Source organism: Bombina bombina, unplaced genomic scaffold, assembly GCF_027579735.1.
Source record: "Bombina bombina isolate aBomBom1 unplaced genomic scaffold, aBomBom1.pri scaffold_716, whole genome shotgun sequence".
Taxonomy (NCBI): domain Eukaryota; kingdom Metazoa; phylum Chordata; class Amphibia; order Anura; family Bombinatoridae; genus Bombina; species Bombina bombina.
The window spans coordinates 113612-138821 of record NW_026511434.1 but is presented as its reverse complement, the minus strand read 5'-3'; the positions used below and the strand labels follow the sequence as shown (position 1 = coordinate 138821).

The following is a 25210-nucleotide window of genomic DNA, read 5'->3' as shown; positions in this document are numbered from 1 at the left end:
AATCTTCCGCTCTAGACATTGCTGCCTCTATAATAAACATATTAACCCCTAAACCGCCGCACTCCCGCATCGCAAACACTAGTTAAATATTATTAATCCCTAATCTGCCGCCCCAACCTCACCGCCGCTACTATACTAAAGTTATTAACCCCTAAACCTAACCCTAAGTCTAACCTTAACACCCCTAACTTTAATATATTTAAAATAAATCTAAATAAAAATTGCTATCATTAACTAAATAATTCCTTTATTAATTCCTTTATTTAAAACTAAATACCTACCTATAAAATAAACCCTAAGCTAGCTACAATATAACTAATATTTACATTAGAGCTATCTTAGGTTTTATTTTTATTTCACAGCTAAGTTTGTATTTATTTTAACTAGGTAGACTAGTTAGTAAATAGTTATTAACTATTTACTAACTACCTAGTTAAAATAAATACAAATGTACCTGTAAAATAAAACCTAACCTAAGTTACACTAACACCTAACATTACACTACAATTAAATAAATTACATTAATTAAATACAATTAACTAAATTACAAAAAAATAAAAACGAAATTACACAAAATAAAAAAATAAATGATCAAATATTTAAACTAATTACACCTAATCTAATAGCCCTATCCAAATAAAAAAGCACCCCCCTAAATAAAAAAAAACCCTAGCCTAAACTAAACTGCCAATAGCCCTTAAAAGGGCCTTTTGTGGGGCATTGCCCCAAAGAAATCAGCTCTTTTACCTGTAAAACAAAAATACAAACAAGCCCCCAACATTAAAACTACCACCCACACAACCAAACCCCACAAATAAAATCCTATCTAAATAAACCTAAGCTCCCCATTGCCATGAAAAGGGCATTTGGATGGGCATTGCCCTTAAAAGGGCATTTAGCTCTTTTCCATTGCCCAAACCATAAGCTAAAAATAAAACCCACCCAATAAACCCTTAAAAAAACCTAACACTAACCCTCGAAGATCCACTTACAGTTTTTAAAGACCGGACATCCATCCTCATCAAGCCGGGAGAAGTCTTCATCCAAGCGGGCAGAAGTCCTCAACGAAGCCGGGAGAAGTCTTCATCCAATCGGCAAGAAGTGGTCCTCCAGGCGGGCAGAAGTCTTCATCCAGACGACATCTTCTATCTTCATGCTTCAGACACGGAGCGACTCTATCTTCAAGACATCCGGCGCGGAGCATCCTCTTCTGTCGACGGCTCTTGAAGAATGAAGGTTCCTTTAAGGGACGTCATCCAAGATGGCCTCCCTTTAATTCTGATTGGCGGATAGAATTCTATCAGCCAATCAGAATTAAAGGGACGCCATCTTGGATGACGTCCCTTAAAGGAACCTTCATTCTTCAAGAGCCGTCGACAGAAGAGGATGCTCCGCACCGGATGTCTTGAAGATGGAGCCGCTCTGCGTCGGAAGGATGAAGATAGAAGATGCCATCTGGATGAAGACTTCTGCCCGCCTGGAGGACCACTTCTTGCCGCATGGATGAAGACTTCTCCTGGCTTCGTTGAGGATTTCTGCCCGCTTGGATGAAGACTTCTCCCGGCTTGATGAGGATGGATGTCCGGTCTTCAAAAACTGTAAGTGGATCTTCGGGGGTTAGTGTTTGGTTGTGTGGGTGGTGGGTTTTATTGTTGGGGTGTTGTTTGTATTTTTTTTACAGGTAAAAGAGCTGATTTATTTGGGGCAATGCCCCGCAAAAGGCCCTTTTATGGGCTATTGGCAATTTAGTTTAGGCTAGGGGTTTTTTTTATTTGGGGGGGGGGGGCTATTTTATTTGGATAGGGCTATTAGATTAGGTGTAATTAGTTTAAATATTTGATCATTTCTTTTTTATTTTGTGTAATTTAGTTTTTTTTTTTTTGTAATTTAGATAATTGTATTTAATTGTAGTGTAATGTTAGGTGTTAGTGTAAGGCAGGTTAGGTTTTATTTTACAGGTAAGTTTGTATTTATTTTAACTAGGTAGTTAGTAAATAGTTAATAACTATTTAGTAACTAGTTTACCTAGTTAAAATAAATACAAACTTAGCTGTGAAATTAAAATAAAACCTAAGATAGCTACAATGTAACTATTAGTTATATTGTAGCTAGCTTAGGGTTTATTTTACAGGTAAGTATTTAGTTTTAAATAGGAATTAGTTAGGTAATAATAGTAATTTTTATTTAGATTTATTTTAATTATATTAAAGTTAGGGGGGTTTGACTTAGGTTTAGGGGTTAATATATGTATTTAGTGTTAGTGATGTTGGAGGCCATAAGTTTAGGGGTTAATAACTTTAGTATAGTGGCGGTGGCGACATTGGGGGCGGCAGATTAGGGGTTAATAAATGTAGGTAGGTGGCGGTGACGTTGGGGGCGGCAGATTAGGGGGTATTTAGTGTAGGTAGGTGTCGGCGACATTGGGGTGGCAGATTAGGGGTTAATAAGTGTAATGTAGATGTCAGTGATGTCGGGGGCGGCAGATTAGGGGTGTTTAGACTCAGGGTTTATGTTAGGGTGTTAGGTGTAAACATAAATTTTCTTTCCCCATAGGAAGGTGTTAGGCTTTTTTTAGCCGGCTCTCCCCATTGATATCTATGGGGAACTCGTGCACGAGCACGTAAAACCAGCTCAAAGCAGCACTAGTATTTGTATGTGATATGGAGCTCAACGCTGCCATATTGCCCGCTAACGCCGGGTTTTTGCAAACCTGTAATAGCAGCGCTATTAAAGGTGAGCGGGGGAAATAACTTGCAAGTTAGTAGCGAGCCACTCATAACGCAAAACTCGTAATCTGGCTGAAAAATATTAAATATCACTTTAAAGGGACATGAAACCTAAATTATTTCTTTCATGATTAAGACTTTCTCATTTACCTCATTTACCAAACATTCTTTGTTCTCTTGGAATCTTTTGTTGAAAAAAGCTCATGAGTGTGCACATGTTTGGAGCACTATGTGGCCCAAGTTTTGCAAGAATGTTATCCAAAAGTAAAATTTTAGGTTTCATATCCCTTTAATTTTAGTATGCAGATTAAAATAGCTTTGCAAATCTAGTATATTTATTTTAATATGACACTTATTTATCTAGAGGAACTGTATTTTTCTCTATCTCACTATAATAAAAATATTTGTACATGGTAAAGTTTTGAGCTGTATATGATGTATATTTCCTAAAAAGATTCCTGAATAAATTCTGGTAATGAGAAATTCAAACGCTAACCTTGTTTATCCAATTCGCTGTCAGAATGGCCATCTCTTTCATCTGTCTCACTGTCAGCAGCCTCTGGTGCCGCGTTTGATGACTTGTTACAGTTCTCTTCATGGTCTAAATCATCTTTTTCATCATCTGAGGGTGACTTTGAGTTTCCATTCACTTGATCATGAACCTGTCCTTCTTCATTAACTTTCTCATCTAGCTTCTCCTCATCCATTTCAAAATCATCTTCATAAGCTAAAAAAATAAAGCAGAACTTAATATAATTATATATATATATATATTTATATATATTATAACTTTTAATCCTATACACACATAAAACATTTTACCATAATAAAGAATTAAATATACATCTATCTTTATATCAAGTGGCTACAAATAAAAGAACAAAAACACGTGGCTCAAAAATGTAGTCAATTTGTTCATGTGTATAAAACTGTTACTCTAAAAGGCTCCAAATTTACAGTTTGACACTATTAAAAAAACATCTAACAATTCTCTTGTCAATTGTATGATTCCTGTGTCAGAGAGTAAGCAAGCTTTACTTTTGTTCTTGACAGTCATGACCGAATATTTGTGCTGCTGCTAGCTTGTAGCAGTAGTATTAGTACTTTAAAGAGAAATAAAACAGTTGAATTGTTTTGATAATAAAGCAATAAGCAGTGGGTTATACTTAACAGAAATGATTGCAATAGCTGCATTCAGTTTATTGTCCATGTTCAGTAATAATTTTGCAAGAAAACAAGTAAGCTGTGTGCTGTTTTTTAACACAATCGATTTCTGTTTATGTTTACTCTAATTTAAAGGGCCACTAAACCCAAAATCTTTCTTTCATGATTCAGATAGAGAATAGAAATTTAAACAACATTACAATTTGCTTCCATTATTTATTTTGCTTCATTTTTTAAATATCCTTATTTGAAGAAAAAGCAATGCACATGGGGGTCGATCCGATAAAAATCGTCGCCCGCAAAAGCCGGCGACGCCAATATTTACGCTGGTTTGGTATCACATATACGGCGTAACCTAGAAGTTACGCGCGTATATTTCTGCCGTCGCCCGCAGTTTTTTGGGCCATAGGCAGGTATACCAAACCAGCGCAGTTTGGTATCCAATATGCAGCGTAAGGACTTACGTGGCGAAAATGGAGAAATCTTACTCCATTTTCACCTCGCCACAAAAAGCAGCCGTAAGAAGCCTTACGCTGACTATTGGAGCCCCGTAACTCCCTAAACTAACTAGAAAAGAAACCTAACACCTAACGCATGCGCAATGTCTATCTACCTGTCACCCGCGATCTGCTAAATAAAACCTAACACCTAACGCATGCGCAATGTCTATCTACCTGTCAACCGCGATCCCCCCCCCCCGAAATCCCTAATAAAGTTATTAACCCCTAAAACCGCCGCTCCCGGACCCCGCCGCCATCTACATAAACTAACCCCCTACTATGAGCCCCTAAAACCGCCGCCATCTAACTTATCTATCCCCTAATCTGACCCCTTACACCGCCGCCACCTATATAAAAATTATTAACCCCTAATCTAATCCCCCTATACCGCCGCCAGCTATATTAATATTATTAACCCCTAATGTAAGCCCCTTACACCGCCGCCATCTCTATTAAAATGATTAACCCCTAATTTAATCTACCTACCCCGCCGCCAGCTATATTATCTATATTAACTCTAAGTATATTATAGTTAATATAGGTATTACATTATATATATTAACTATATTAACCCTAATTATATTAGGGTTAATATAGTTACTATAGTATTTATATTAACTATATTAACTCTATCTAACCCTAACACCCCTAACTAAATTTATATTAAATTAATCTAATTCATATTATAAACTAAAATATTCCTATTTAAATCTAAATACTTACCTATAAAATAAACCCTAAGGCCTAGATTTAGAGTTCTGCGGTAGCCGTGAAAACCAGCGTTAGAGGCTCCTAACGCTGGTTTTGGCCGCCCGCTGGTATTTGGAGTCAGTGATTAAAGGGTCTAACGCTCACTTTTCAGCCGCGACTTTTCCATACCGCAGATCCCCTTACGTCAATTGCGTATCCTATCTTTTCAATGGGATCTTTCTAACGCCGGTATTTAGAGTCGTTTCTGAAGTGAGCGTTAGAGCTCTAACGACAAAACTCCAGCCGCCTGAAAATAGCAGGAGTTAAGAGCTTTCTGGGCTAACGCCGGTTCATAAAGCTCTTAACTACTGTACCCTAAAGTACACTAACACCCATAAACTACCTATGTACCCCTAAACCGAGCTCCCCCCACATCGCCGCCACTCGATTAAAATTTTTTAACCCCTAATCTGCCGACCGCCACCTACGTTATACTTATGTACCCCTAATCTGCTGCCCCTAACCCCGCCGACCCCTGTATTACATTTATTAACCCCTAACCTGCCCCCCACAACGTCGCCGCCAGCTACTTAAAATAATTAACCCCTAATCTTCCGACCGCAAAGCGCCGCCACCTACGTTATCCCTATGTACCCCTAATCTGCTGCCCCTAACACCGCCGACCCCTATATTATATTTATTAACCCCTAATCTGCCCCCCTCAACGTCGCCGACACCTGCCTACACTTATTAACCCCTAATCTGCCGAGCGGACCGCACCGCTACTATAATAAAGTTATTAACCCCTAACCCGCCTCACTAACCCTATCATAAATAGTATTAACCCCTAATCTGCCCTCCCTAACATCGCCGACACCTAACTTCAATTATTAACCCCTAATCTGCCGACCGGAGCTCATCGCTACTATAATAAATGGATTAACCCCTAAAGCTAAGTCTAACCCTAACACTAACACCCCCCTAACTTAAATATAATTTACATCTAACGAAATTAATTAACTCTTATTAAATAAATTATTCCTATTTAAAGCTAAATACTTACCTGTAAAATAAATCCTAATATAGCTACAATATAAATTATAATTATATTATAGCTATTTTAGGATTAATATTTATTTTACAGGCAACTTTGTAATTATTTTAACCAGGTACAATATCTATTAAATAGTTAATAACTATTTAATAGTTACCTAGTTAAAATAATAACAAATTTACCTGTAAAATAAATCCTAACCTAAGATATAATTAAACCTAACACTACCCTATCAATAAATTAATTAAATAAACTACCTACAATTAACCTAACACTACACTATAAACAAATAAATTAAATACAATTGCTACAAATAACTACAATTACATAAACTAACTAAAGTACAAAAAATAAAAAAGAACTAAGTTACAAAAAATAAAAAAATATTTACAAACATAAGAAAATTATTGCAACAATTTTAAACTAATTACACCTACTCTAAGCCCCCTAATAAAATAACAAAGCCCCCCAAAATAATAAATGCCCTACCCTATTCTAAATTAAAAAAGTTAAAAGCTCTTTTACCTTAACAGCCCTGAACAGGGCCCTTTGCGGGGCATGCCCCAAGAATTTCAGCTCTTTTGCCTGTAAAAAAAACACATACAATACCCCCCCCCACAACATTACAACCCACCACCCACATACCCCTAATCTAACCCAAACCCCCCTTAAATAAACCTAACACTAAGCCCCTGAAGATCTTCCTACCTTGTCTTCACCATCCAGGTATCACCGATCCGTCCTGGCTCCAACATCTTCATCCAACCCAAGCGGGGGTTGGCGATCCATCATCCGGTGGCTGAAGAGGTCCAGAAGAGGCTCCAAAGTCTTCCTCCTATCCGGCAAGAAGAGGACAACCGGACCGGCAAACATCTTCTCCAAGCGGCATCTTCGATCTTCTTCCATCCGGTGCGGAGCGGGTCCATCTTGAAGCAGGCGACGCGGATCCATCCTCTTCTTCGGTTGTCTCCCGACGAATGACGGTTCCTTTAAGGGATGTCATCCAAGATGGCGTCCCTTGAATTCCGATTGGCTGATAGGATTCTATCAGCCAATCGGAATTAAGGTAGGAATATTCTGATTGGCTGATGGAATCAGCCAATCAGAATCAAGTTCAATCCGATTGGCTGATCCGATCAGCCAATCAGATTGAGCTCGCATTCTATTGGCTGATCGGAACAGCCAATAGAATGCGAGCTCAATCTGATTGGCTGATTGGATCAGCCAATCGGATTGAACTTGATTCTGATTGGCTGATTCCATCAGCCAATCAGAAAATTCCTACCTTAATTCCGATTGGCTGATAGAATCCTATCAGCCAATCGGAATTCGAGGGACGCCATCTTGGGTGACGTCCCTTAAAGGAACAGTCATTCGTCGTTCAGTCGTCGGGCCGGATGGATGTTCCGCGCTGGAGGTCTTCAGGATCCTGCCGCTTCGCTCCGGATGGAAGACCATAGAAGATGCCGCCTGGATGAAGACTTCAATCGGATGGAAGATCCTCTTCTGCCCCGCGTGGATGAAGACTTTGACCGGATCATGGACCTCTTCAGCCCCCCGCTTGGGCTTGGATCAGGACATCGGAGGAGCTCTTCAGGACGGATCGGTGAACCTGGATGGTGAAGACAAGGTAGGAAGATCTTCAGGGGCTTAGTGTTAGGTTTATTTAAGGGGGGTTTGGGTTAGATTAGGGGTATGTGGGTGGTGGGTTGTAATGTTGGGGGGGGGTATTGTATGGTTTTTTTTACAGGCAAAAGAGCTGAAATTCTTGGGGCATGCCCCGCAAAGGGCCCTGTTCAGGGCTGGTAAGGTAAAAGAGCTTTTAACTTTTTTAATTTAGAATAGGGTAGGGAATTTTTTATTTTGGGGGGCTTTGTTATTTTATTAGGGGGCTTAGAGTAGGTGTAATTAGTTTAAAATTGTTGTAATATTTTTCTTATGTTTGTAAATATTTTTTTATTTTTTGTACTTTAGCTAGTTTATTTAATTGTATTTATTTGTAGGAATTGTGTTTAATTAATTTATTGATAGTGTAGTGTTAGGTTAATTGTAGGTAATTGTAGGTAGTTTATTTAATTAATTTATTGATAGGGTAGTGTTAGGTTTAATTATATCTTAGGTTAGGATTTATTTTACAGGTAAATTTGTTATTATTTTAACTAGGTAACTATTAAATAGCTATTGTACCTGGTTAAAATAATTACCAAGTTGCCTGTAAAATAAATATTAATCCTAAAATAGCTACAATATAATTATAATTTATATTGTAGCTATATTAGGATGTATTTTACAGGTAAGTATTTAGCTTTAAATAGGAATAATTAATTTAATAAGAGTTAATTTATTTTGTTAGATGTAAATTATATTTAAGTTAGGGGGGTGTTAGTGTTAGGGTTAGACTTAGCTTTAGGGGTTAATCCATTTATTATAGTAGCGGTGAGCTCCGGTCATCAGATTAGGGGTTAATAATTGAAGTTAGGTGTCTGCGATGTTAGGGAGGGCAGATTAGGGGTTAATACTATTTATGATAGGGTTAGTGAGGCAAATTAGGGGTTAATAACTTTATTATAGTAGCGCTCAGGTCCGCTCGGCAGATTAGGGGTTAATAAGTGTAGGCAGGTGTCGGCGACGTTGTGGGGGGCAGATTAGGGGTTAATAAATATAATCTAGGGGTCGGCGGTGTTAGGGGCAGCAGATTAGGCGTACATAGGGATAACGTAGGTTGCGGCGGTTTACGGAGCGGCAGATTAGGGGTTAAAAAAAATATGCAGGGGTCAGCGATAGCGGGAGCGGCAGATTAGGGGTTAATAAGTGTAAGGTTAGGGGTGTTTAGACTCGGGGGTACATGTTAGAGTGTTAGGTGCAGACGTAGGAAGTGTTTCCCCATAGGAAACAATGGGGCTGCGTTAGGAGCTGAACGCTGCTTTTTTGCAGGTGTTAGGTTTTTTTTCAGCTCAAACAGCCCCATTGTTTCCTATGGGAGAATCGTGCACGAGCACGTTTTTGAGGCTGGCCGCGTCCGTAAGCAACTCTGGTATCGAGAGTTGCATTTGCGGTAAAAATGCTCTACGCTCCTTTTTTGGAGCCTAACGCAGCATTTGTTTGAACTCTCGATACCAGAGTTAAATTTATGGTGCGGCCAGAAAAAAGCCAGCGGAGCGTTAACAGCCCTTCTACCGCCAAACTCCAAATCTAGGCCTAAGATAGCTACAATATAATTAATAATTACATTGTAGCTATGTTAGGGTTAATATTTATTTTACAGGTAAATTGTTAATTATTTTAACTAGGTATAATAGCTATTAAATAGTTATGAACTATTTAATATCTACCTAGTTAAAATAATTACCCAATTACCTGTAAAATAAATCCTAACCTAAGTTACAAATACACCTACACTATCAATAAATTAAATAAACTACAAATATCTATCTAAAAATACAATTAAATAAACTAAACTAAATTACAAAAAAAACAAACACTAAATTACAAAAAATAAAAAAAAGATTACAAGATTTTTAAGCTAATTACACCTATTCTAAGCCCCCTAATAAAATAATAAAGCCCCCCAAAATAAAAAAAATTCCCTGCCCTATTCTAAATTAAAACAAGTTCAAAGCTCTTTACCTTACCAGCCCTTAAAAGGGCCTTTTGTGGGGGCATGCCCCAAAGAATTCAGCTCTTTTGCATTTAAAAACATATACAATACCCCCCCCCATTACAACCCACCACCCACATACCACTATTCTAAACCCACCCAAACCCCCCTTAAAAAAGCCTAACACTACCCCCCTGAAGATCTCCCTACCTTGTCTTCACCACACCGGGCCGAACTCCTAATCCGATCCGGGCGATGTCTTGCTCCAAGCGGCAAAGAAGAATTCTTCCTCCGGCGATGTCTTCCTCCAAGCGGCAAAGAAGAATTCTTCCTCCGGCGACGTCTTCCTCCAAGCGGCAGCAAAGTCTTCTTCCTTCCGGCAACATCTTCCATGAAGCGGCATCTTCAATCTTCTTTCTTCGCTCCGCCACCGCGGAGCATCCATCCCGGCCGACGACTGAAAGACGAATGAGGTACCTTTAAATGACGTCATTCAAGATGGCGTCCGCCGAATTCCGATTGGCTGATAGGATTCTATCAGCCAATCGGAATTAAGTTAGAAAAATCTGATTGGCTGATTCAATCAGCCAATCAGATTCAAGTTCAATCCGATTGGCTGATTGGTTCAGCCAATCGGATTGAACTTGAATCTGATTGGCTGATTCAATCAGCCAATCAGATTTTTCTAACTTAATTCCGATTGGCTGATAGAATCCTATCAGCCAATCGGAATTCGGCGGACACCATCTTGGATGACGTCATTTAAAGGTACCTCATTCGTCTTTCAGTCGTCGGCCGGGATGGATGCTCCGCGGTGGCGGAGCGAAGAAAGAAGATTGAAGATGCCGCTTCATGGAAGATGTTGCCGGAAGGAAGAAGACTTTGCTGCCGCTTGGAGGAAGACGTCGCCGGAGGAAGAATTCTTCTTTGCCGCTTGGAGGAAGACATCGCCGGAGGAAGAATTCTTCTTTGCCGCTTGGAGCAAGACATCGCCCGGATCGGATTAGGAGTTCGGCCCGGTGTGGTGAAGACAAGGTAGGGAGATCTTCAGGGGGGTAGTGTTAGGCTTTTTTAAGGGGGGTTTGGGTGGGTTTAGAATAGGGGTATGTGGGTGGTGGGTTGTAATGGGGGGGGGGGGTATTGTATATGTTTTTAAATGCAAAAGAGCTGAATTCTTTGGGGCATGCCCCCACAAAAGGCCCTTTTAAGGGCTGGTAAGGTAAAGAGCTTTGAACTTGTTTTAATTTAGAATAGGGCAGGGAATTTTTTTTATTTTGGGGGGCTTTATTATTTTATTAGGGGGCTTAGAATAGGTGTAATTAGCTTAAAAATCTTGTAATCTTTTTTTTATTTTTTGTAATTTAGTGTTTGTTTTTTTTTGTAATTTAGTTTAGTTTATTTAATTGTATTTTTAGATAGATATTTGTAGTTTATTTAATTTATTGATAGTGTAGGTGTATTTGTAACTTAGGTTAGGATTTATTTTACAGGTAATTGGGTAATTATTTTAACTAGGTAGATATTAAATAGTTCATAACTATTTAATAGCTATTATACCTAGTTAAAATAATTAACAATTTACCTGTAAAATAAATATTAACCCTAACATAGCTACAATGTAATTATTAATTATATTGTAGCTATCTTAGGGTTTATTTTATAGGTAAGTATTTAGATTTAAATAGGAATATTTTAATTAATAATATTAATATTAGATTTATTTTAATAAGAGTTTAGTTAGGATGTTAGAGTTAGATAGGGTTATTATACTTAATATATATATATAATTATAATAATGATATTAACTATATGAACCCTAATATAATTAGGGTTAATATAGTTAATATATATAATATAACTATATTAACCCTAATATAATTAGGGTTAATATAGTTAATATAGCTGGCGGCGGTGTAGGGGGATTAGATTAGGGGTTAATAATTTTAAAATAGCGGCGGGGTAGGGGCTCACTTTAGGGGGTAGGTAAGGTAGATGGCGGCGGTGTTAGGGGCTCACTTTAGGGGGTTATAGATTTAATATAGCTGGCGGCGGTTTAGGGGTTAATAACTTTAATAGGTAGCGGCGGGCTCCGCGAGCGGCGGTTTAGGGGTTAATACATATTTTATTGTTAGGCTAGTGAGGGGGGATAGCGGATAGAGGGTTAGACGTGTCGGGCTATGTTAGGGAGGCGTGTTAGACAGTGCGGGCTATGTTAGGGAGGCGTGTTAGACAGTGCGGGTGTTTTAGACTTTAGTCAGGTTTTATAGGCGCCAGCAGTTTCTAACGTGCCGCAAGTCACTGGCGACGCCAGAAATTTGTACTTGCGCAGATTTCTGGACATCGCTGGTTTGTCAGACTTACGGCACGTTAGCATCTGACGGCGACTTATATAGGATAGCTCGAGTTGCGAGCTGAAACTGCGGGCGACGCCGGTTCCCTCGCTTGCGCCGCAAACTACGATCTATATCGGATCGACCCCCTGGTGAGCCAATCACATGATGCTTCTATGTGCAGCAACCAATCAGCAGCTAGTGAGCATATCTAGATATGCTTTTCATCAAAGAATATCAAGAGAATAAAACAAATGAGATAATATAAGTAAATTAGAAAGATGTTTAACATTGCATTCTCTTTCTAAATCATAAAAGAAAAAATGTGGGTGGCATGTCCCTTTAACATATTTTTTACTAAAGGAGCACTGTTTCATATCCTATTAGCTTTAGTTAAAGCTGCTCCTCAGTAGGGCGAATGTTGATAAGAATGAAAATACATTAAAATTCGGTAATCGAATGTTACTTTTGTTTTCGAATGTTTATAATTAGATTGAATATCCACATTTGAAATTTCGAATGTAACATTCGATTTAACATATACTTTTCAGAAGTTCAATAGTTCATGTGGTAGGGAATTTAGTAAATGTATACATAATAGATACAAATATATTAATTTGAATGTTTCAATTTCGAATATTGTAAAAATTTGAATATTACAAAAAGAGCATTAGAATTATTATTACAAATATATTGATTTACATTTTTCATATTCGAATGTTACATTATTTGATTCAAATTATTAGAACACTTTCTGTTAATTCACATGAGATTTTATCTCCACTTTTTGCACAAAAGCACTCAAACTGCTGATAATGCAGATTACTGAAATAAATACCAAGTCAGTTAAAAAGGGTCAATGGGTCAGTGTTTTGCAATTGGACAGAGTGGTCTTTATGATAAGTGTTGAACAATATAAAGGCCATTTGTAACTGGGCATGATCAATATACTATCTATATTATATTTGTATGTAAAAAGGTTTTTATTGAATAAGTAATTCATGTTTTCTGTTTTGGCATCATATTCATCTAAAATCAAGAACAGTGTAGGACATTAATTTCCATAAGAAGAAACTGACCACAACTTTTTCATCTTCTAAAACAGGATTTTAACAGTTCTCACATTATATATCTTGAAATTGCTAAGTGACAAGATCTTAAAGATAGTCCAGAATTGCAGAACACACTGTACAGACCATGTTTTAAAAAAAACACACTCTACGAACTGCAATTTCCAAACCTTACACTTATTGTACATAATGCGATTTCCAAACCTCAATCTCACTGTACAAAACGTGATTTCCAAACCTCATATTCCCTGTACAGAATGCAATTTCCAAACTTCACTCTTACTGTACAAAACGCGATTTCCAAACCTCACACTCACTGTACAGAACACAATTTCCAAACCGCACACTCACTGTAGAGAACGCGATTTCCAAACATTAGATTTACTGTACAGAACACGATTTCCAAACATTACACTCACTATACAGAATGCGTTTTCCAAACCTCACACTCACTGTACAAACTGCGACTTGCAAACCTCACACAACCTGTACAGAACGGGATTTCCAAACCTCACACTCACTGTACAGGAATAGATTTCAAAACCTCAGTATAAAACTGGGTTTCTCTTTGCTGCATGTCTTGACTACTACTTAGGGGCTATATAATAGAGCTGAATATTGTTTTAATAGACCATATATTGATATATGCATCTAAAATGGTGTCTGTGACTGTTTCAGAGTGTGTTGTACATGCATAAAAAATATCAGAATTATTTCAGTTTATTTATACCCTTTGTGTGTTAAATTTGATGTGTTCATTTTGTTGCTAAAATAAAGTGCAAAACCCATGGTTGGAACATTGTGACAGCCGAAAGCCATGGTTGTGCCAGCACCTTATGGGTGATTTTTGCATCTGCTCAGATTCAATCTGAACTTTTCTCATTGTTGTTATTGCTTGGGTTTCGATCACTCAGAACTTGAAAAACATGAATCATCATCCGGAAAAACACAGATTAGCAGGTTTTGGAAGTTTGGAGTTGACTTCAGAATCATTGTGCAACACACCCAGTATACCCATCTTGCCTATATACAAATGGCATTTAGATTGTTTAAAACATCTCAGATTGCAAATGTTTTATTTTATGCATGCAAATTATGAGCTTAGACGCTGTACAAAGGGGTTTGGTTTCAGGTACACTTTCACACAATTTTGCCTCCTCTTTGCTCCTTAGCGTCTCCTTTTTGTGAGCCATACATTTTGGTCAATGTTTGGCAGAGCTACAATGTAAAGGCAGTGCTAATTTTAGTTTGGTATGTCCCATTGATTTCAATTGAAGATGCAAATGATAAACCACGGACAAGATTTAGGACCCACAAAGCAAGAAAATCAAGTATATGTAAACTGCAGATGGATGTTAAGCATTAAAAGGGAAAAAATAATACCTTATGTTGGACAATAATTAATTAATGCCAGCTATGTAAACGCGGTCAATGGGAACAATTCTTCAGCAATACAGTTGACACAATTCTGTATAAACACATTGACCTAGATATAGACTATTAGATCATGTATAGACAACTAAATTGTACAGAAGAAAAAGTGCTGTGTGTTTCAGATTTAGGTCCTGATGATCAAAGCGTCGTCAGACCCACAAGAAATTGCCTTTTTGGCCTCGCCAGTCTCACAATCTGTGAGTTTGGTGATATTTTCAAAGAAAGTAGGCTGACCCTCGCTATTCCGATGAGTGGCAATGTGTCTCCCAAAGAAAATAATAGGGTTCGCAGTTTCAGCAAAAGTACGATAAAATCAAAACTTATCACTGCTTTCGGCTGGGGGGTGGGGGGTAAGGCTGTATTTAAAGTATGCTTACACAACATAGACTGTGCGTTCACTAAAACAAAAAATGTTTTTTTCTGTAGTATCACTTCAAATAATACATATGTAAATTATGTTTCACTGTACATTCACCAAATTTCTCACAATGGAAATTTTAGCCACTGAAAAGCTGGAGAGACAAATATGGCTGAAAAGGTGTATCCAAGATGGAGAACAGTGCTTTGAAAATTAGAAACTCACGGCGATGTTTCCCCATTAAATACAAGTTACTACCATGGCACACCCAAGAAATTCCCACATAACACCTATATATCTGTTATGTTTATGATTTCTATTGTTAATAAAGATATTAAAAATGCTATTAAACCTATAGGAGCTGTGAGGAAGTGAGTACAATATGGATGCATATACAGGGCTAGATTACAAGTGTAGCGCTAATTTATCGCGCCTGCAAATGGGCAAATTTGACCGTTTGCGAGTACACAATAAATTACCAACCATTACAAGCTGGCCATTACAAGTGGCTGGTTATTGCTACCGCGAGCTCGATCAGATCTCTGGTTAATTTTCTAAAAGTACCCCAAATGCCCTCAAAATAGAGGGTATTATATAGGTTTGTATTAAAAAAAGAATCTTTTGTTTTTAAATAAAAAACAACAGCACTAGGCAGTTATAAGGGGTTAAAGTTGGTGGCTGTGGGGTGTTAGAAAAAAAAAAACGGCACTGAAAAGTACCTTTGCATTGGGGTCTATGGGAACTGTGTGTTCCCTAAAAAATATATTTGTATATGTTTATATACATATATATATGTATGTGTTAATATGTGTGTATACACGTTACCACATAAATATATATGTATATAAGCATATGCATTAACACTTTGCTGCCATCGCTGCGCTACTTACCCCCTTCGCTGCGTAAGGTTCTCATATCTCATGAAATGAGAATGAGGCACCCATAGGAGGCTATGGAAGCATTCTCTCGTGAGCTCAATGCTTCCCAGCAATTGCTATCAACTTGTAATACCAGCGTGTGCTGGTATTATTTAGTGGAGAGCTAATATCGCCTTTGCGAAAAAGCGATATTTAGAACTTTACTTGTAATCTGGACCACAATGTTTTATTTACATGTATTTTATTGTATAAGTATAATAATAATAATAATAATAATAATATAATTCAAGTCCTGTTGTGATTTAAAAAATTGTGTATTTTGCTTTTGACATTTTTTTTCCTGTTATTTCTTAAAAGACAGTAGCCGTGACTTTCTAGTTTTATTTATTTATTGGCGACATATGTTCTTACTGTTCTGAATGTGTTACACTTATTATATTGCAACTGCACTGTAACAAACGTTCTATATTAAGAACACGTTTGCTATAGTACAGTCACAGTAAGAACATATCGTAAACACAAAATCTTATTCCTAAAAAAAGAAAGAAAAAAAAACAAACGCAAAATACTCCATTTTTAAAATAACAAGACTTAAAATACGTTATAGAATTATCCAAAAAATACATATAAAAAAACATTGTATATACACACATGTATAATATACCCACAATCCCCCCAGATCTTATCAGTGTATTATTGATCCCCTAGTTTCACTATTGTATTGTAACAGACGGGGTTGAACTTCGGTTGCGACATGTAAATTGTATTGCCAAAAAATACTGTCAAAAGAGATCATTTACTTTACACCTTCAATGTTGGTGGCAATGCTTTTAAAGGGATACTAAACAAAAAAATATTATTTCATGGTTCAGATAGAGAGGCCTATTTATGAAATGTCTGTCGGACCTGATCCGACAGTGCGGATCAGGTCCGACAGACATCGCTGAATGTGGAGAGCAATACGCTCTCCGTATTCAGCATTGCACCAGCAGCTCTTGTGAGCTGCTGGTGCAACGCCGCCCCCCTGCAGATTCGCGGCCAATCGGCCGCCAGCAGGGGGTGTCAATCAACCCGATCGTATTCGATCGGGTTGAATTCCGGCGATTCCTGTCCGCCTCATCAGAGCAGGCGGACAGGGTTATGGAGCAGGCTTGCCAGAAACACGGGCTCTCAAGCTCCGTACGGAGCTTGATAGATAGGCCCCAGAGTATGCAATTTTAAGCAATTTTCTAATTTACTCATATTATAATTTTTTCTTTGTATTCTTGCCATCTTTTATTGAAAAAGCAGATATCTAAGCTAAGGAGCCGGCCCATTTTTGGTTAAACACCCAGGATAGTGCTTGCTGTTTGGTGGGTACATTTAGCAACCAATCAACAAGCGCATCCTAGGTGCTGAACCAAAAATGGGCCGGCTCCTAAACTTACATTCTTGTTTTTCAAATAAAGATAGCAAGAGAACAAAGAAAATTTGATAAAAGGAGCAAATTAGAAAGTTGGCTAAAATTGCATGCTCTATCTGAATGATGAAAGAAAAAATTTGAGTTAAGTATCCCATTAATATTTTGCCAGTAAAGCATCGCCACCCACAGAGAAGTATAGTAAACTGCCTCTTGGTGATATTGCCTTCAAAAACTGATTTCAGCCCTTTTTAAAATTTCACAGGCAATTTCAATTGCACAACGGATCCCATTTTAATATACCGCCATTACCACGATGCTTTGATCATAAGGGTCTAAGAGAGAGGTTAAAAATTGTGTGTGGATATCAAAAACTGCAGAAAACTTAACAAACATAATAATGGAATCGTAAAATGCTCTAAGGGGTCAATTTATTAAAAAATTTGAGTTAAGTATCCCATTAATATTTTGCCAGTAAAGCATCGCCACCCACAGAGAAGTATAGTAAACTGCCTCTTGGTGATATTGCCTTCAAAAACTGATTTCAGCCCTTTTTAAAATTTCACAGGCAATTTCAATTGCACAACGGATCCCATTTTAATATACCGCCATTACCACGATACTTTGATCATAAGGGCCTAAGAGAGAGGTTAAAAATTGTGTGTGGATATCAAAAACTGCAGAAAACTTAACAAACATAATAATGGAATCGTAAAATGCTCTAAGGGGTCAATTTATTAAAGTCTGTCCGTATTCAGCATTGCACAAGCAGTTCTAGTGAACTGCTTGTGCAATACTGCTCCCTGCCAATCGGCCGCTAGCAGGGGGTGTCAATCAGCCCGATTGTATAGGATCGGGCGGATTGCTGTACGCAGCCTCAGAGGTGGCGTATGAGTTAAGGAGCAGTCTATAGCTGTCTTCCACTCCTGATTCGGGCGAAACTAAAGGCTCGTGCGGAAACAGGGTGAATTGGCCCAATTCGGCCAATAATAAATTGACCCCTAATTCTTTAAAACAAAATTATTGCACAAATACTTTTAATGTGTTTAACATGGTTAAATACACATTTAACGTCCGCTCAAGACTCATAATGCATTACTGCTCCTGAGCCAGTGAGCCAATCAGAAGTAGAATAAGCAGATAAACACCAATAAACAGCTGTACCCTGTCCATGTCATGCTTGGAAACATGCCTAGTGTGCAAAATTATCTATAATGTTAATCCCTTTAAGGAGGTACCAGAAACCATATTTTCATTAATAAAATGCTATAATACATTCAACTTAAACACCAATTCACAAAAGTTGTAAATGCCAGAGTTTTGTGTACTTACTTAAAGGGACAGTCAACATCAGAATTTTTGTTGTTTTAAAAGATAGATAATCCCTTTATTACCCATTCCCCAGTTTTGTATAACCAACACAGTTAAAATAATACACGTTTTACCTCTGTAATTACCTTGTATCTAAGCCTCTGCAGATTGCCCCTTATTTCAGTTCTTTTGACAGACATGCATTTTAGCCAATCAGTGCTCACTCCATGGTAAATTCACATGCATGAGCTCAATGTTACCTATATGAAACACATGAACTAATGCCCTCTAGTGGTGAAAAACTGACAAAATGCATTTAGATTAGAGACGGCCTTCAAGGTCTAAGTTAGCATATGAACCTCCTAGGTTTAACTTTCAAATAAGAATACCAAAAGAACAAAGCAAAATTGGTGATAAAAGTAAATTGGAAAGTTGTTTAAAATTACATGACCTATTTGAATCATGAAAGTTTTTTTGGACTTGACTGCCCCTTTAAAGTCAAAATTACACTTGCAAGAATCAAATAGAGCATGTCATTTTAAGACACTTTTAAAATAATTTCTATTTCCAAATGGGCTTTGTTCTCTTAGTACCCAATGTTGAAGAGAATTAAGCAAATTTGATCATTAAAGTCAATTTAAAAGTTGTTTAAAATTGTGTTATATCTGATTCATGTTTGGGCATTCCTGTCTCTTTAATACATTTGATAGAAATAAACTCCACACTTCAATAGTATCATGTATTGTTATAGATGAGTGTCATGAAAACCCTAATATATGAAATCTAGATTTAGAAACCATAAATGTGTTTAGAGATTATATAAATTCTAATAATAATGTGTTTTGTGCAAATGTTATCTCTGATATGTTTTTAAAGTTAAAGGTATAAAAAGGTCAACATTAAAATGTGCGTGGTTTTATTTCAATTATAAATGGAAGCATTTTTGCAATATACTTCCATCTGCAAAAAGGCTTCTAGTAAAAGTTATCACTGCTTTTCAGTGGCATATGCACATACGCTGTGTGAACCCGTGCACCAGCATTCAAGCTCAGAGAGCTGGTGGGGGTGTACATTATGCGTGAAGACTTAATTTGTTTCATACAAGTCACTACTGATTCTCTGAGAAAGGGTAGTGTTTGCATACTGGCATACAGACCCTCTCAGCATATGTGGATATGCCACTGAAAAATCCTAATAATATCTTAATGCAAAAAGCTAGATTTATGAAGCCCCTACGGCAGCAAGTTCTCTCAAGAACTTGTTCGCCGGGATTTATCAAGCAGCAGTCACCAGACCGCTGCTTCCCTAACATCTACGCCACCTCTATTGTGACGAAATTCAATCTCCTCGGTCGAGTCCGACCGAGGAGATTGACAGCTCCTGCCCGCGCGTGATTGGCTGTGCGCGGGCAGGGGGCGGGATTGCATGCGAGCGCAAAATTGCGCTCGTGTGCAATATTAATTACCTGCGGGTAATTTTGCCCCGCCATAGGCGAGCTGAGCCCCTGTACGCCTCAGTGTTGATAAATCTAGCCCAAAATGTTTTCTTTTGTAGCGAATGGTAACTTCTGGCAAGCTGCACTTGAACATTTCTATTAGTTCAGTTTGATAGATGTCCATAGTGGAGACAATGGGACATATTTATCAAGCTACGTATGGAGCTTGATGCCCTGTGTTTCAGACTCGCCGGAAACACAAAATATGAAACACAAAATATGAAGCAGCGGTCTAAAGACCGCTGCTTCATAACCCTGTCCGCCAGCTCTGATGAGGCGGACAGAGATCGCCACAATTCAACCCGATCGAATACGATCGGGTTGATTGACACCCCCTGCTAGCGGCCGATAAATGCAGAGAGCGTATGCTGTCGGCATTTATCGATGTGCAGCGGACATGATCCGCAATATCGGATCATGTCCGCTCGCACAATGATAATTCGGCCCCAATGTATATTTAACAAGACTTTCAGCAGAACAAAATAAAATAAATATTTCTTTTATATATCAAACATCAAATTCCTAAAGTGTTAAATTATATACTAAACAAGCTTTTGTAAAGCGTGCAAAAAATATAACACATTTTTCAAATTAAATTAAATAGGGTAACTACCGAGAGAGGAAAGGTACCATCCTATATTATAAAAGACAAGAGTTTGTCTGAAGCCGTCATGCGCAGTTCAGACAAACACTTGGCCTTAGAAACCAGCAGCGCGAGGACCGGGCAAAGAGCACAGCTGCTCGCACGTGCACCCCTGCAACTAGCAGGGCGCGGACCGGGGGGAGAGAAAGAGAGAGAAAGAGAGAGAGAGAGAGAGAGAGAGAGAGAGAGAGAGAATATATGAATATCTCTAACACAACACGGCCCGTGTGAACGGGCTTTAGGACTAGTTCTATATAATTTGGCAATTTGAATTTGAAATTTACCATCTTTAGATTCATCGTCAGCTTCATAAGCATCAGATTTGTCTCCCTTTTCTTCTTCTTTAACTATATTTTCTTCTTCATAATCCATCTCACTTTTCTCTTCGTTTGTTTCAAGGGTTGGATCCTCATCAGCCTTCTTTTCATCAGGAACATCCTCATCCATCATCGATTCATCTTTCTGGTGGTCACTATACTTATCCTTATTTTCTTCTTCCTCTTTCGTTTTTTTTGGTGGAGGAGATGGTTTTTTATCAAGACCCATGGCAATAATGCATCTATAATTAAATGTTAAAAACATATTCATACAGTGTACCTGAGACACCAAAATAATCGTTCTCAAATGGACATAAATATGTCTATTGCCAATGGCAATCATAACTAGCACCCAGATCAAAAGAAAAAAACAACAAAAATAAATCTTAGTAGACCTAATACCAGACATCTAAACTCCCTCAATAAGACCTAAAACCCAAGCTACCACCATCCAAGAGATTGCCCTCTTAAGCAAATCTTCATACACAAGTAAATATTAAGATGTAATCCTCATTTCATGAATGTATTATTTCTGATTTGCAGATCCTACTCTGGTCTTCAGTGTCTTCTAGCCACCATAAAGAAAGAACATCAAGATCCTCATCATAGTTTAGAAGCCATCAGAAGCTCAAGTTCCATTATGGTGTCAGGACTAAACTGAGCCCCTCTTTCTTGTATGGCTGGTTAATCATATTAATTTACCAAAGAATGACTCAATTTCATGCAGACATTCAGTGCTAGGTGTCAAGAATGTAGGCCTACTGAGTTAGGCATTGCAGATTAGGCTTAGGTTTAAAAATAATTTTTGAAGGCGGTAGAAGTAACAACTAAACCAAAAGAGTTTATTTTTTTCATGTAAACGTTAAACTCAATAGGTGGTAACCAGTCTGTGCTGAATTGGAATCTACATGTGTCATTAAAGTATGATTAAATTAAAGTGATGGTAAATTTTAGATTATAAGAATGTTGCAATGAAAAATATATTAATTTGCAAGTAAAAACACATAATTATTTTTTTTAAAGTGTATGTATATTTTATAATAAAAGGTTTATAATCCTAATTGGTATTGTCTGTTCCTCTGCCCCCCTTTATTTCCTCTTTTGGCTGTTCTGTGATGTATAGAGCAGTCCCACCCACTCTCTACATAGGCTTTCTAAGGGCTTTAAAGGGGCTGGACTTCTAGATTGTCATATGACTATGGTTACCATTTATTTTCAAATTTAAAACCAGGTCATTTAAAATAGCTTAGACAGTATGAGTAATAGTATATGCTTATCTTTATTTTTCTTTAAGTGAAAGAATACAATAAAATGTACTTCTTTTATTTATATTATATATTATGAAAGTAATTTTGTGAGGAAAAAATAAAATATTTGATATGGGTAGATTAGTACATAATTGTATACTTAGGATTTTGGGATCCAAGTAATAAAGAAACAAGTGCAGAAGAAAACAAAATGGTTTTAATTTAAAAAAAAAATGGTACAAAAGGACTTAATCTACATTCCTAATTTTGTGTCTTATACTTTTGTGAAAAGTGGATTGATTTTAATAATAATTAGTTTTCCTGGATGTTTTTATAAAATTCCATGCAAGTTTGGTTAAAATGATATTTAGTAATTAGCAAACATTTCAAAGTTTCAACATGTAATTGAGTTTTATCACTGGACCACATATTGTTCATCAAAGAAAAAAAGAGGTTCGGCAGCCGGCACAATATAGTGAGAGTGCGTGTGCTAAATGCCGAGTATTGCCGAGATCCAACGATGAGAACCGTTGTGTAAACTAAAACTAAAACTAGGATAAATTAATTTAAGGCTGGTTTATCAATCATTGGTGTACTCAATCTTATGATAAATTAATCATTTTGATTCTGTAGTCCTAAAGTTTACTGGTTACATCTCACGACTAACCAGACCAATGTCCAAAAAAAACAGTACTGTACTGGTAAAACCAGTACATATGGTCACTTTACATATGGCACACATGTTGATTAGATGTTCACTGGAATTGTCATTAAAAAAGAGTCCATCCAAATGGGCTGGCATCACATTGCAATAGGTGCATTATTATATGAACATAATTTAACCCTTTCACAGATGGATTAAAAACAAAAAAACAAAAAAAAGTTTACCATCACTTCAACCATGTGCATATACGTGTAGTTCATTTGCTCACATACTGCACAGGCTGACTTCCAGGACAAATTCCAGCAAGGGGACAAAATGCAGCAGTGCCATACATTTAGATATATCAGATTAATACTGAATAATAACACTTTCTAAAGAAATGTTATCTTCCAAAACCAATTGCTAAATAGCTTTAAGGTTCTATATTCATATTAAATTTGTGTCTCTGAACTGCTAAACGTTTAGTATTATACAAATAGATCTTTAATACTAAAACGTAACAATATTTAACCACAATACCATTAATGATTATATTCAGAATCATTATTTTTGTATCATGTTGACATTAGAGTAGATTCACACAGATTTTCTCCAGCCGCTCTAAGCTTATCAGCTTCTCTAGTCTCTTCAACTTTTCAAATTCCTATGTTATTCTTTGCAACAGATTCACTAAAGTTCACAAATCTCTAAATCAGTGTTGTTTTTAGTTTTGGTGCTAACATATGCTCTGGCAAATGAACCCCTCCCACTCTAGCTAATATTTGGAAGGCTACCTACACCACTAGACTACCAGGAGTCATTGATTTGTAATAAAATTACAAGCATAGGAGGGCGAAGGTATCAAGTCATATAACTACCCATCTAAACATGCTGCTCCCCCAAATCTTCCTGACTTAGGCACAGGCCAATTAGATTAGGCTAAAACATGACCCTGCTCTACATTCATTAGTGAATGAGCTTCAAAGAAAACCCTAGAAGCTGGAGAGGCTGAAGAGCATAAAGTACCTAGAAGTAGACTTGTGCGCGGTGGAAAAATTTGTTTCGGTTCATTTTGGACCTATTCGGATTTTTTAGAATTTCGCTTTCGGATCGATTCGGATACATTCAAATATATTCGTTTTGGATTCATTCTGATTCGAATAAAATCAGATGTATTCGGATATATTTGGTTCGGATTCGATTCGTAAATTCAGAAGTTCGGTATGTGTTAGGTGGGATGTGCTGTGTATTAGAGTAGTACTATGTACTGTAATATTAGGTGTAACCCATCTGAATCAACATAAGTGCCCTGCACAGAGCTAGCACAGTGATATAACCTAATATACTGTACAATACTAGTGTAATTGTGATTAGTCCATGGCCATTCGAATGTAACAAATAAATCCAAACTAATTCGGATTTAATCGTTAGTTTCGTTGCTAGAGTAAGTCTGAAATTCGAATCGTTCCGAAGCTGCGAATTTGACAAATTTGTCCGAATTTTGATTCAGAACGAAACTAAACGCACGTCTACCTAGAAGCTATTTATTGTATCTACCCCAGTGTCCGTTTGACTAATAGAGCTGTAGAGAAGAGGGGGGTAGAAAAGGTGCATAGAATAACTTTTTACCTGTAGCAAGGAGAAGCACCTTCAACATTAATGAATCCAAAATAACCATTTTTGCCTCCCAGAATTGCGCCTTTACGATGTTTGTATTCACAGCAAGAACTCAGCCGATCCACTTGAAGGCCATCAATATAAAATGTGAGGCTGAATGGAAATCCACGATGCCTCCTCGAAATGAAATGAAACGTCTCTGAAATGGTAAAACCATTAGTGAGTAACTGCAGGACCCTAAAGTGTAGTGACTGATCAAAGTCAAGGAAAACCAAGGGTTGCCTCCATTAAACTATAGACTCTAAAACACCTTCAAATCTAGTAATTCTAATGTTTTTATAGACCTCACTGTATGCGTTTTAATGAAAATGATAACCAGTAAACCTGTCTAGATTTCTCGGTTACAAATACAGGTTGTTTGTTTAAAGGGACAAGAAACCCCAATTTTTTTCTTTCATGATTTAGTTAGAGCATACAATTTTAACCCTTTTAGTGCTAACGACGGCTCTGAGCTGTTGCAGAGTTTCCCACTCAGGTGCTAATGACGGCTCAGAGCTGTCGCTAGCACTCTCCCATCTTGAGGGAGATCTGGGGGCTCCCACCTGCTCCTACCCCAGCGATCGGGCCTGTATAGTGACAGGCATTGCCGGGGCTTCACATTATGCGCGGTGACGTCACGCGCAATGACGTCACTGCGCAACTTTATTTAAAAATGACAATGTTAAGTATAGAAAAA

The 25210-nt window shown here is 37.5% G+C and overlaps 1 protein-coding gene across 1 annotated transcript in view; it reads right to left on the bottom strand.

Moving 5' to 3' along the window:
* LOC128643749 (glutamate-rich protein 3-like) overlaps nucleotides 1-25210 on the bottom strand; it is a 160579-nt gene that overhangs the window by 45885 nt on the left and 89484 nt on the right. Inside the window, exons 9-11 of the mRNA XM_053696570.1 lie at nucleotides 24487-24673; nucleotides 20935-21209; nucleotides 3223-3453 (exon numbers count right to left, since the gene is read on the bottom strand). Of these exons, the coding sequence (XP_053552545.1) occupies nucleotides 3223-3453; nucleotides 20935-21209; nucleotides 24487-24673 (693 nt within the window). The remainder of the gene's footprint in view (nucleotides 1-3222; nucleotides 3454-20934; nucleotides 21210-24486; nucleotides 24674-25210) is intronic.